This window comes from Ursus arctos, unplaced genomic scaffold, assembly GCF_023065955.2.
Source record: "Ursus arctos isolate Adak ecotype North America unplaced genomic scaffold, UrsArc2.0 scaffold_34, whole genome shotgun sequence".
Taxonomy (NCBI): Eukaryota; Metazoa; Chordata; class Mammalia; order Carnivora; family Ursidae; genus Ursus; species Ursus arctos.
In genome coordinates this window covers 12818637-12833048 of record NW_026623030.1, presented here as the reverse complement: position 1 = coordinate 12833048, position 14412 = coordinate 12818637, and the positions used below count along the sequence as shown (strand labels likewise).

At 39.5% G+C, this 14412-nt stretch overlaps 1 protein-coding gene across 20 annotated transcripts in view; it reads right to left on the bottom strand.

Moving 5' to 3' along the window:
- Window positions 1-14412, bottom strand: part of DEPDC5 (DEP domain containing 5, GATOR1 subcomplex subunit) — a 120248-nt gene that overhangs the window by 86675 nt on the left and 19161 nt on the right. For all 20 annotated transcript variants that reach the window (XR_008956989.1, XM_057305777.1, XM_048221361.2 and 17 more), the window contains 4 exons: window positions 12444-12522; window positions 11096-11157; window positions 6526-6595; window positions 6132-6204 (listed from right to left, as the gene is read on the bottom strand). Coding sequence is in view for 19 of the 20 variants with exons in the window: in XM_057305777.1 (XP_057161760.1) it covers window positions 6132-6204; window positions 6526-6595; window positions 11096-11157; window positions 12444-12522 (284 nt within the window). In the remaining variant the exon portion in view is untranslated. The remainder of the gene's footprint in view (window positions 1-6131; window positions 6205-6525; window positions 6596-11095; window positions 11158-12443; window positions 12523-14412) is intronic.

Below are 14412 nucleotides of genomic sequence, written 5' to 3'. Positions count from 1 at the left end.
TTACTTCAATGGTTTTGCAGGGCAATTTGGCTATACAGATGAAAAGCCTTAACAGATCTAGAATATCTTTGACCCAATAACTCTATTTCTAGGAACTCATCCTAAGTTTATGCTTAAGTTTATGCTAAGTTATAAGGTTATAACTAAAGTTATACGGTTATGCTAAGGTTATAACTAAGGTTATGCTTAAAGACTGTAAGACCATTCACTGGCAGAACTTTGACAATAGTGAAAAGTTGAAAATCACTTCAGTGTTCAATAATAGTTAGCAATCAAATGAAATGTCTACATAGCAATAAAAATGATGCTGTGTAAACAGAGTATTTGATATGGAACAGCATTTGTGATATAGTAAATGGAAAATACTGGTTTAAAACATCATGTAAAAAAAGCATGGGAGTCTGTGACCAAATCTCTGTGAAAACTACTTTTTTCTCTATAAACAGAGAATAGGGTTTGATGCACCCGAGTGATGATGACTGCATCTGGGAAGTGGAATTGAGGGTATTTTGTATTTTATTACCCTGTACTCAACTAAATGATTTTCCTAAAATAAACCTGTATTGTTTTTATAGTAACAAAACACAACCAAAGCTTCTTTTGATCTAAAAAATGTTGGGGTTAACTTTTTAATGATGTGAGAAAATTTTTAATATATTAATGATATAGTCCTATACATATGTAAATCTACATTTGTAACTCATTCATGCTTTCTACAATCTGTTTTAATATGTCCATAATTATACACAAATGAATTCATACTCATTCGTATTCATTATGTAGAAATAACTTCATACATTCTTAAGCCAAAAGAGGTTCTCAGGTTCTAGGAATCAGGGGTGCCTGCCAGCTCAATCCGAAAAGCATGCAACTCTTGATGTCAGGGTCGTAAGTTCAAGCCCCATGTTGCATGTAGAGATTTTACTTAAAAATAAAATCTTAAAAAAAATAAAATAAAAAGGTTCCAGGAATCCACTGAAGTGGTACGAAGAATTTAACAGCATGAAGCGATAAATGGTGATGTTGGGGGAAGAAATGGCCCATTACGTTCATGAAACTGCCACAGGGATACAGGACCCACAAGAAGATCAACAAATAATTTAAAGTATGATCAGTATGGGGTTGAAGAATACAGTGGTCAAAAGCACAGACTCTGAACCAGACTATTTGAGTCAAGCGCATACTCCATCACTTAATCCTCCATGGACTTTGGATAAGTTACTTAAACTCTGTGTCCAAGTTTCTATATCTGTAAAATGGGATAACAGTAACCATCACAAGGAATGCTATGATATTTAAATGAAATCAATATACTTAAGTGCTTAGAACAGTGAGTGTCCCATACATAGTAAGTCCAGAATACAAATGATAACTATTATCATCTTATTACCATCTCAATAGGAGAGTGGAGCCACTCTTATTTTCTATCTTACGCTCTTCTATAAATTTTTCAAAATTTCTATCATGTGGGAATGCAAGTTGGTACAGCCACTTTGGAAAACAGTGTGAAGGTCCCTCAAAAAGTTAAAAATAGAGCTACCCTATGTTCCAGCAATTGCACTACTGGGTATTTATCCCAAAGATACAGACATAGTGAAGAGAAGGGCCATATGCACCCCAATGTTCATAGCAGCATTGTCCACAATAGCTAAACTGTGGAAGGAGCCGAGATGCCCTTCAACAGACGAATGGATAAAGAAGATGTGACCCATATATACAATGGAATATTACTCAGCTATCAGAAAGAACGATTACCCAACATTTGCAGCAACATGGATGGGACTGGAGGAGATTATGCTAAGTGAAATAAGTCAAGCAGAGAAAGACAATTATCATGTTTTTACTCATTTATGGAACATAAGGAATAGCAGGGAGATTGGTAGGAGAAGGAAGGGAAGGGAAGAATGAAGGGGGGGTAAACAGAAGGGGGAATGAACCACAAGAGACTATGGACTCTGGGAAACTGAGGGTTTCAGAGGGGAGGGGGTTAGGGGACTGGACTAGGACAGTGATGGATATTAAGGAGGGCACGTATTGCATGGAGCACTGGGTGTTATATGCAAACAATGAATCATGGAACACTACATCAAAAACTAATGATGTACTGTATGGTGACTAACATAATAAAAAAATTTAAAAAAAAATTTCTACCATGAAGATGCATTATTTCTTAAATGATATAAAAAGGTAATCTGGTAAGTGATAAAGGAAATACAATTGACCCTTGAACAACATGGGGGTTAGAGGCACTGACGCCCCTGCCCTGTGCAACTGAAAATCTGCATATGTATTAACTCCCCAAAAACTTAACTACTAACAGCCCACTGTTGACCAGGAGACTTACCGATAACATAAACAGTCCATTAACGTACTTTGTATGTTATAGGTATTTTATGCTATACTCTTAAAATAAAATAAGCTGGACAAAAGAAAGTATTATTAAGAAAATCATAAGGAGTGGCACCTGGGTGGCTCAGTCAGTTGAGCATCTGACTCTTGATTTCAGGTCAGGTCATGATCTCAGGGTTGTGGGATAGAGCCCTGAGTCCGGCTTTGTGCTAAGAAGGGAGTCTGCTTGAGATTCTCCCCCTCTCTCTCCCTCTGCCCTTCTCCTTGCTCGCATGCATGCATACTCTCTCTCTCTCTCTCAAATAAATAAATCTTAAAAGAAAAGAAAGAAAGAAAATCATAAGGAAAATACCTTTAGAGTATTGTATTTTATCTATTGAAAAAATCCACGTTTAAGTGGACCCATGCAGTTCAAACTCATGTTGTTCAAGAGTCAACAGTATAGCGAAATGTTAATTACGGAACCCAGGTGGTAGGTGTATGAGTTTTCACTATACAATTCATCCAACTTGTCTCTGTGTTCGAAAATTTTCACAATAACATATTGTAAAAACAAACAAAAGATTATCGAAGTTAAAAATGATACATGATTCTAGAAAGAAATCTGGATCAGGAAAAATATCTCAAGAAGGAATGTCAGGACAACTGGCAAAATCTGACATTCTTTTACAATGTCCTTGCTCTTAGGAGATAGATAATGAAGTATAATCATGTGTCTATTAAATGTTAATAATTAGTAAATTTGGTGAAAAGTATACAGATATTTGTTATATTCCCCCTTCAACTTTCTCATAATTAAAAATTTTTTGAAATAAAAATTTGAAAACGTTGCCAAAAAAGCTGCGTAGAAAGTTTCCATAACTTCTATCACTCTTTGGGGCTTAGCCACAATCACAATTTAAATATATATTTACATATATATATATATAATTATAAAAAAAAAAGATTTTTTCTTAAGGAATACTATGACAAAGTTGAGAAGAAGGGAAAAATCCTCTACAAATTGGCATTTGGTGCTGGCTTGGGACTTAGGAAAGAACTAGCTAGAAAGAGATATGTTTAAGGCTCTAGGTTGGTGATGGGGAGAAGACTGGTCATCTGAGACAACAACTAAACCTACATAGTAAACTGTTTCTGCAAAACAGAGAGACATTGATTTCCCAGTCTGAGGTAGTAAGGGAAACTAGCAAAGGGTTCCTCCTCTCAGTTCCAGAAGGAAATAGTCTGAGGCAGAAAGACTGAACCAATAACAGAGTAATGTGCTTGAGAAAAGCAGTCTCTAAGGGCTTTAACAAGTGTAGTAAGGTGAGGAAATGTGCTTCGCATCAAAGGAGTTGCTTTTTATTTAAACACAAAATCTTGGGGGCACCTGGGTGGCTCAGTCGGTTGAGCATCTGCCTTTGGCTCGGGTCATGAAACCAGGGTCCTGGGATCAGCCCGGCGTTGGGCTCTCTGCTTGGCGGGGGGCCTGCTTCTCCCTCTCCCTCTGCCTGCTGCTCCCTCTGCTTGTGCTCTCTCTCTCTGTGTCAGATAAATAAATAAAATCCTTAAAAAAAAAATCTTGATACCTCAGGTAAGAATAAAACAATCCATTTAAAACCTACAAAGCAAAAGGCTTTCTAAAGCCTTGAGATCTATTCGACCTGAAGTGCCAATAGTCATGTGATAATCTTCTCCAAGGATCTGAGAATTTAAAAGATCAAGGGCCTTCAGCTCCAGGCCATTGAGCAACCCCATCTGACCCTATCTGCTATGCTTCCATCATCTCACAAAGCGTCCCCTTATTCAGTGACACTGTCAGGAAATCTGGACTGATCTGCATCCTGCAGTGAGGCAATGATAAGTACAGGGCAAGGGCGCCCGGGGGGGCTCAGTCGTTAAGCGTCTGCCTTTGGCTCAGGTCATGATCCCAGGGTCCTGGGATGGAGCCCCACATTGGGCTCCTTGCTCAGCGGGAAGCCTGCTTCTCCTGCTCCCACTCCCCCAGCTTGTGTTCCCTCTCTCACCCTCTCTGTCAAATAAATAAATAAAATCTTTCTTTTTTTTTAAGATTTTATTTATTTATTTGACAGAGAGAGAGACAGCCAGTGAGAGAGAGAACACAGCAGGGGGAGTGGGAAAGGAAGAAGCAGGCTCCCAGTGGAGGAGCCTGACGCGGGGCCCGATCCCAGGACTCTGGGATCACGCTGTGAGCCAAAGGCAGACACCCAACGACTGAGCCACCCAGGTGCCCCTAAATAAAATCTTTAGAAAAAGAGAGAGAGAGAAAGAGAGAAGTACAGGGCATCAGCAATGAGATAAGTTACTAAAAAGGTCCAACCTAAATCCAATCAAGTCTTTAGAGAGGGCTTCTCAACCTCAGCACAACTGGTATCTTGGGCTAAGTAACTCTCTGGTGCGGGCTGTCCTATGCACACTGGAGGACGCCTAGCAGCACCCCTGGCCTCTACGCAGGGGATAGCAGTTATATAACCTCCCCCTCCTACCTCCCCCACACCATTTTGATAATTAAAAAAAAAAAAAAAATCTCTAGACAGTGCCAAATGTCCCAGGTAAGTAGAGGGGGCAGCAAAATTATCCCAGTTGGAGCCTCTGGTTTACAGAAAATAAACAAACACCACCATAAGGTTGGAATAAGATAAGTCCAGAAGGGGTCTTCCATAGCCTCCCTACTCAAAAAGGGATACAAAGACCAACCTGTGCAAGCAAAGGAGCTAGCTAGACAAGCAGAATCTCAGGCCCACCCCAGGACTCCTGAACGTACTGTTATCAGCATGATCCCCGGGGGTCGTGGTTCATATGCACATGGAAGTTGGGGAAGCCCAGTACAACTCAAGATTCTTCAACACATCAAATATTTGGAGACAAAAAGGAAGGGAAATCTAAAGAAACTGCTTTAGATTTAGACTTAACAAGCAAATCAAACATAAGTTATTTCAGAGACAATTAATGAAATCTGAATATATACTAGATATTGGATATTATAGAATTAACTTTGTTCAATGTGACCATGATATTGTGGTTATATGTGAAAATGCCCTTATTTTTTTAGATATATAGAACAAAAATGTCACAATACCCATAATTTACTCTAAATCTAGCCAAAAAAAAAAAAAGAAGCAAAGCAAAGAAACAAACACATGAAGCAAATATGGCATAATAATAACTGTTAAATCTAAGTGTTGGGTATGTGAATTCATTATACTATCTATTCTTCTTTTCTGGGAGTTTGAAATTTTTCACAGTACAAAGTTTGGAAAGTCTAAATGCAATGTGGTATCCTGGATTGGGTCCTGGAACAGAAAGTGGAAAAACTGATGAAATCTGAAAACCATCTGAAATTTAGTTAATAGCAACATACCAGGGCTAATCTCACAGTTTTAACAAATGCACCTTGGTTATGAAGTGTTAACAGGGGAAACTGGGTAAAGGGTATATGGGAACACTCTCTCTGGGCTATCTTTGCAACTTCTCTCTAAACCCAGAATTATTCCAAAATGAAAAGGTTAACTTTTTTTAAGTTAGGAAAGAAACAACCAAAAAAACAAACAAACAAAAAAGGGATAGAGGGTGCCTGGGTGGCTCAGTCGGTTAAGCATCTGCCTTCGGCTCAGGTCATGATCCTGGGGTCCTGGGATCAAGGCCTGCACCGGGCTCCCTGCTCAGTAGGAAACCTGCTTCTCCCTCTCCCTCTACCCCCTGCTCGTGCTCTCTCTATCTCAAGTAAATAAATAAAATCTTAAAAAAAAAAAAAAAAGGCATGGCAAAGCACTCAAACATACTTATAAAAGTCTTCATAGTACCGTCCCTTGTGATCCTGTCGAATTGAGGCTCGGTTTATTTCAGGAAATTCATCTGGAAGAAAGAAACAACACAGCAGATCAGAGTGAGAAGAGACATTCAGTTTCTCTGCTCCCTCTTCTGGGTTGAAAATTTGCATCACCAAAATAAATGAACGAATAAATAAACGAATGAATAAACATATATGAAGTTGGCTTTAAGATGAATCACAGCCCGCAGACCTCTCGCATCTACTAATGGACTGTGCGATTTTCCATTTTACCCTGGGCTCATAACAGAAAAAGTAGGAAAGATGAGCATTGCAAAGGGAAAGAGGTGTAAGGAATGGGTGGCAAACTTAACAAAAAAAGAACTACAGGAGAAAGACTTACTCACCAAGAGATTTTGCATCATAGAAAGTTCTAGAAAATAGGACCACTGTCACTTCATGACTACAGTTCTTCTCCTATGAATGAGTAAAGAAAAAGGAACGTTTATTTCATTCACTTGACGATGAAGGACCCTGCATTAACATAACATTCTCAATTTTAGGAGGATCAGTGGCAGCACGCTGTATTGGATGATGTCACATAACTACAGGTTGCATAATGCAGTGAACACAGCACTGTTGTAGTGAGATCTGGATTGAATCCTGGCTCTGATATTTACCACTACGTGACCTTGGGCAAGTCACCCGTAGTTCCAGGAATGCAAAAAGTGCTTTAAAGACAGCAAATCATCAATAAGTATGGGTCACTATCTCCTAGCTCTCGATCTGGCATGAACTAGATTAGCCCAGTGTCAAAGGATCGTGGTATTTGTACCTGCTTCATGGTGTTTTTAAAATTTCTTCAGAACAGTAGTTTGGGAAACAATAAGAAAACCCATGGTGGTGGATGTGAGAATCAAACACATCCCTACATCCTACCACTGTCATAAAAATGAGGCTTGGGAGCTACTCAAGATGCAGGAGTCGAAGGCAAGGCAATGAAGTACCTTTGGATTGGGATGGGGACTAGTGAGAATAAACCTTTCCACGGACTCTGGAGATCAACGTTCCGGAAATAACGTGTTTACAGATGGCATGAAATTTGGCTTGCACCAGTGAGCCAGCAGGCTGTTTCAGTTCCTTTCAGATCTTCGAAGATGAAAGCTCACAGTGACCCATCTCTAATCCACCATACTCACTGACCACACAATTCAGCATTCACCCTATATATATAGGGTATATATACAACATGATGTACGTTACACGCCACTTTATGTTCCCCCCATGGATATATCTCAAGTGAACAGAAATTCCTAAATACAAGCCACAGCACCAAGAGCAGAGTGCTAGGAAAGAGCAGATCTCCATTAGCCACCAACGAACTTATTGGATCCCCAATGCTCCAAACTCCACTCCGGATTTATCTGATTTTTGGTATAAGTGATATACAGAAAAAAATGCCTTCAAATGGGTTGGTGTGGGCATATGAGCCTCTTAACTCATGTGATGACGGGGATAACATATGACAGGTGACATGGCCTGGGATTATAATAATACAGACAGGACAGCGCAGAGGTTATGATCTCAGGCTAGGTCTGGGTGAATGGAAGGCACCGGGTTAGAATCCTCATTCTGCTTTTACATGCTGTTGATCATGGGCAAGTTACCCAACCTCTTTGAGCTGTACTTTCCCTATCTGTATAATAGGGGCAAGAGTTAGTGAGATAATATGGACAAAACACTTAACGAGATATCTGGTATGTCAAAAACACTCAATAAATGTTAACTAGGACTACTATTACTACTCCCACCACCACTATATTTTGGGCTCTGAAATGAATTCATGAACTCCCATGCTCAATCCTGCTGTCCACAGTGCTAACTTTAAGTTATTAGACAGGAGGAATAAAGAATAAACAACCTTCACCAAACATCATTAAATCAATACAGAGTGGTTACAGAAAGTTATTTTAATTCATTTTCAAGCTCCTGCTTTAAAACCAAGTTCTTGGGTGCCTAGATGGCTCCGTCGGTTAAGTGTCTGCCTTTAGCGCATGTCATGATCTCTGGGTCCTGGGACCGAGCCCCACGTCGGACTCCTGGCTCAGCAGGGAGCCTGCTTCTCCCTCTGTCTCTTTCCCTGCTTGTGATTTTCTCTCTCTCAAATGAATAAATAAAATCTTCTAAAAAAATAAAATAAAATAAAATAAAATAAAATAAAATAAAATAAAATTAAAATAAAATAAAATAAAATAAAAAAATAAAACCAAGTTCTTGGGTGCCTGGGTGGCTCAGTCCGTTAAGCATCTGCCTTCAGCTCAGGTCATGATCCCAGGGTCCTGGGATTGAGCCCCACATCAGGCTTCCTGCTCGGCGGGGAGCCTGCTTCTCCCTCTCCCACTCCCTCTGCTTGTGCGTGCTCTCTCTCTCTCTGTCAAATAAATAAATAAAATCTTCAAAAACTAATGATGATAATAATAAAACCAAGTTCTTGAGTTTAAAAAATAAACAAATCCTAAGAACGAAGTCCTGTAAACTAATGACTGGGCCTATGCCAAGTCCTGCCCCTACATCTAATCATATATCCACTTATAGAATCTTGGGTTAGGGGACATCTAAGAGACAACTGAACCAGACTTGAGATGAAGGTTTTCACAGACCCAATAACTGAAATGGTCATTATGTGGTCCAAGGTAACCATTATTCAGTTCACCCCAAACTTCAGGCACCATACTCAGGTAGACACCAAGGCCCGATCACAGTTAAGCCACATGACTACAGAAGCCTCCTGGCGGGTCTGCTTAATTCCAGTGTGTCCCTTCATCAAATTGCTCCTGGCCACTGGACTCTTCTTTCTTCAAATTCTCCCTGGCTTTGATCATACTGACCTGTTGCTTGAGAATCTTTAATACCTCCCACACTTCCTGTCAAGTCCAAAACTGCGGGGCTTGATGCGACCCTATCCTTCTAATCCATCTCATTATTTAATTATTCCCCACATAAATCCTCTGTGAAGTTGCCTAGACCACACCCCACTCTCACGCCCATTTACATCCTTTTGCTTGAACTGTTCATCTGACATACCCTCTCCATCTTCCTTTCCAACCATCCAAACCTTCCTCAGCCTTTCAGGCCCAAGTTCAAAAGTAAATAAAGTTTCAACCCCTAAAACATGCGGTTTGCTATTGTTTCAAATACAGAGATGCAAGCTCCCCAGCAGATCTGTAAGTTCTCCGGGGACAAGCATTGCATTTCTACTTCTGTACCCTTCAAAGCCGAAGGATATTGTTCCTGTGTTGCTGACGAAGATAGGACTTAGATTCAATTGACACCAGGATCCTACTGAGACCTTACTATGTAAAGATGCTTTAAAACACCTTGTGAGGCAGGAACTATTATTAGCTCCATTTTGCAGAAAAGAGAATAGAGGCCCAGGAGACTGACTACTTCTCTATGATAAAAAATCAAATCAGAGTAGAACCATAATTTTAAACCCAGTCTGTTTTTATCCAAACTCCATGCTCTTTTCCACTACATAATGTGACCTCAAATAGCTCTCTTATTTAGGTCTTTGATCCACCTCGAGTTAATTCTTTTTAAAGATTTAAATTTTTTTTTTTTTTAGGAGAGAGAGAGAGAGAGTACTCGAGTGCGGGGAGGAGCAGGGGGAGAGGGAGAGAGGCAGACTCCCTGCTGAGCAGGAAGCCTGAAGCAGGGCTTGATCTCACAACTCTGAGATTGTGACCTGAGCCAAAATCACGAGTCGGACACTTAACCAACTGAGACACCCAGGTGCCCCACCTGGAGTTAATTTTTGTATATGGATGTGTACTGGGAGTCCAAATTCATTCTTTGGCATATGGATATTTGGCTCAGAACCATTCGTTGAAGAGACTATTCTTTCCCTCATTGAATGGACTTCACATCCTTGTCTAAAATCAACTGACCACAAATGTATGGATTGATTTCTGTACTCTCAATTCTATTCCATTGACTTATATTATCTATCTTTATGCCAGTATCACGCTGTTTTGACTACTTCAGCTTTGTAGTAAGTTTTGAAATTAGGAAGTAAGAGTCTTCCGACTGTTGTTCTTTCTCAAGGTTGTTTTGGCTATGCAGGATCCCTTGCAATTGCACATAAATTTTAGAATCAGCTTTTCCATTTCTGCAAAGAAAAAGGCCACTGGAATTTTGATAGGGACTGAACTATAGTTTGAGTAGTATTTCCACTTTAACAATATTAAGTCTCCCAATCTATGATCATGGATTGTTTTTCATTTATTTAGATCTTTGTTAATCTACTTCAGCAAGTTTTGTAGATTTTAGTACACAAATTGTGCACCTCCTTGGATAAATTACTCCAAAGTATCTGATTCTCCCTGATGTGCTTGTAAATGGAATTGTTTTTCAATTTAATTCAATTCTCATTTTAAAATTTAATTCTATGTTTTTAATTTTCCTGTTCAAACTGTTCATCGTTGATAAAACACAAACAATGGTGTGTGTTGATTTTGTACACTGAACTTTGCTGAATCCATTTATTAGTTCTAATAGTTTTGTGGATTTTTTAGGATTTTCTACATATAAGAGTTCATCTGTGAATAGAGATAGTTTTACTTCTTCTTTTCCAATATGGGTGCATTCTGTTTCTTTTTCTTGCCTAGTTGCTATGGCTAGAACTTCTAGTACAACACTGAATACCAGCAGTGAAGGCGGGTGAAAAATCTTACCGTGTTCCTAAATCTTAAAGGGAAAAGTTTTCAGTCTTTCACCATTGAGTCTGATGTCAGCTGTGGTTTTCTCACAAATGGCCTTTATCATGTTGAGGTGGTTAAAGTACTGTAAATCTAGAGTTTTATCAATTTAGGCTTTAGCTAAGATATTTAATTAAAGGCAGCTTAATAGAAATGGTGTATTTCTAAAATCTGCGATAGTAATGTTTATGCAATGAGATTTAGTGCATAAGAAACATACCTTCCACTTGGTAAAGAGATCAGCAAGGAAACCATTCACAGCTTTCTCAAAATATAGATCCCCTGAAAAGCAACAATGAGAAGATGGTAAAGATTATCTTTATTTCTTGTTTACAGTATCTTCTCTCAGTAAAGTAGCAGGAATGGGACCAAAGACAAGGTGGGTTCTACTGTATCTTAAAACAAAATCATAAAAGCCGGATGTATAAAAGTAGTTTCAATCTAGACTTTCTATCGAGCCAAATTTAATACTTGCCTCACTCAGTAAGAAGCCGTGGCTCTAAGGTAAAAGCCAAATTGAAAATGCTTTGATGACTGAAAAATGCAATGTTACCTTCAGAATGAGAGGACCATCTAACTTCTAAATATGAGTATTCTCACAATGATGCTTAAAGTTGGTTAGAAGATGACCCTTGGCATTCATTGAATTATTACTTGCAGTTCCTACTGTTCTTGAGTGACTCTGATGACCCATAACTGAAGTTAGTTTATAGATATGGATGAAACTAGAGTGTATTATGCTATGTAAAATAAGTCATCAGCAAAAGACAATTATATGATCTCACTCATATGTGGAATTTAAGAAACAAAACAGAGGATCATAGGGGGAGGGAGGGAAAAATAAACAAGAGAAAACCAGAGGAGGAGACAAACCATAAGAGACTCTTAATCATAGGAAACAAACAGAGGGTTGCTGGAAGGGAGGGGGCGTAACAGGGTGATGGACAAAAGGAGGGCATGTGATATAATGAGCACTGGGTGTTATATAAGACTAATGAATCACTGAACCCTACCTCTGAAACTAATAACACACTACATGTTAATTAATTCAATTTAAATTTAAAAAATTTTAAAAGGAAATTGGTTTGTACTTTTGGTAAACACGAATTTGAAATATATGTACCATAGGGCTGGTGTGATGGACACAGTAGCCACACCTCATAGCAGCTTTACTGCCCTCTACTCATTACAAAATAACTCCAATAAAATGAGACAAATATGGAGATTTCTATGAGTGACAGAAAGAGAAATGAATGATGTCAAAGAAAGTGTTGGTTCCTAGCCATAGAGTGACTTTATGACTTTTCAACCTGTAATTGCAGAACAATTAAAGATCTGAGAAGTCAGATTTTCCATTAATATTTATAGCATTTCATGGAATTCACCATATAAATATATATGTGTAAAATATTTACTTTCGATTTCTTTATTTTGGCATTTGACGATTTGTAAAGATCTCAGGACACATTTTTAGAGAATATCAATAGCTTACTGTAAAATGAAACCAACTTGGGAGAAACCAGAAATGTCTACCCAGTGGCGCTACAACCAGCACTTAGGAACAGTACCATAAATATCGAAATCCCACATTTCACAGCTCATCTGAATAAATATGTAAACCATAGCCGACGTAGAACGGAACACCACCTGAAATAAACAAAAATGTAGCTGCATTAAAAAGCAATGATATATGGATTTTCACTTGTGCAAGATGAAAAAGTTCCAGAGATCCATTTCACAACAATGTAAATGTAAATGTACTCAACCCTACTGAACCGTGCACTTTAAAATGGTTAAGACAGGGGTGCCTGGGTGGCTCAGTCAGTTATGTGTCTGACTCTTGATTTCGGCTCAGGTCCTGATCTCAGGGTTGTGAGATCCAGCCCTGCGTTGGACCCTGCACTGGGCATGGAGCCTTGCTTGAGATTCTCTCTCTTCTTCTCCCTCTGCCCCACCCCCCACCACTCTCATTCTCTCTAAATATAAAAATAAAATAAAATAAAATAAAATAAAATAAAATAAAATAAAATAAAATAAAATAAAAGTTAAGACAGGGTAGGGGAACCTGGCTGGCTCAGTCAGTAGAGCATACGACTTTTTTTTTTTTTAAAGATTTTATTTATTTATTTGTCAGAGAGAGAGAGAGAGAGAGAGAGAGAGAATGAGCACACAAGCAGGGGGAGCAGCAGGCAGAGGGAGAAGCAGGAGCAAGGAGCCCAATGAGGGACTCAATCCCAGGACCCTGGGATGATGACCTGAGCCAAAGGCAGACACTTAACCAACTGAGCCACCCAGGGGTCCCAGAGTGCGACTTTTGAACTTGGGGTTGTAAGTTCAAGCCCCACACTAGGTGTACAGATTACTTAAAAACATAATCTTAAAAAAATAAAACAAAATAAAATGGTTAAGACAGTATACCTTATATCTTTTTTACCACACACACACACAAGATAAAAAAAAAAAAGATGGAAGATTTTTTTTTTTTTAAAGATTTTATTTATTTATTTGACAGAGATAGAGACAGCCAGCGAGAGAGGGAACACAAGCAGGGGGAGTGGGAGGAAGAAGCAGGCTCATAGCGGAGGAGCCTGATGTGGGGCTCGATCCCATAACACTGGGATCACACCCTGAGCCAAAGGTAGATGCTTAACCGCTGTGCCACCCAGGCGCCCCCGATGGAAGATTTTTAATTGTAACATGGGACTTCTAAAAGCAAGTTTCATCCCTGACATCATAAGCCATGAAGAGATGATTTTGTCCCTGCCCTCTAGGAGCTTAGAGTAGAGGATTAAAACATTCAAAAGGGGGTGCCTGGGTGGCTCAGACGTTAAGCGTCTGCCTTTGGCTCAGGGTGTGATCCCGGGTCCTGGGATCGAGCCCCGCATCAGGCTCCCTGCTCCACTGGAGACTGCTTCTTCTCTCCCATTCCCTCTGCTTGTGTTCCCTCTCTCTCTGGCTGTCTCTCTCTGTCAAATAAATAAATAAAATCTTTAAAAAAAAAAAAAGTCAAAAGACTGCAACACATACAAACATTCCATGAAGATTCTCATAAGAAATGAAGGAGAAGGAGCAGTAAACCTACCTAGGAAAGTCAAGAAAACGTCATTATGAATGTAGAACTTGGGCTAAGACGTGCCAGTTGATGAGCTGCCAGTCTAATAAACTATAAATTATAATTCACATCGGACACGCCCTTCATGCCCAGACTGCCTCAAGGAACCAGGAAGGCTTTCCAGAAGCAAGGGAGCCTGAGACAAGTATGGAGGGATGGATGAGCAGCTTGTGAGGGGGGAAAGGCAAATCTAAATGCTCCAGGCAGGAGAGAGCAGTCTGTGCAAAGACACGGACACAAAAGAGAATATGGCACATTTGAGGAAGAGCAAATGGTTCCCAAGGGCAGGACAGGGTGGGGTAGGGGGACATATGGGACAAGTGACAAAATGAGCTCCAGACTCCATGCCTCCCCAGATTTCTCCTCTCAGAAGTCCAACAGGTATCTCACAAACAACTTTTTTCAATCGCTCCCAAATGTCTCCT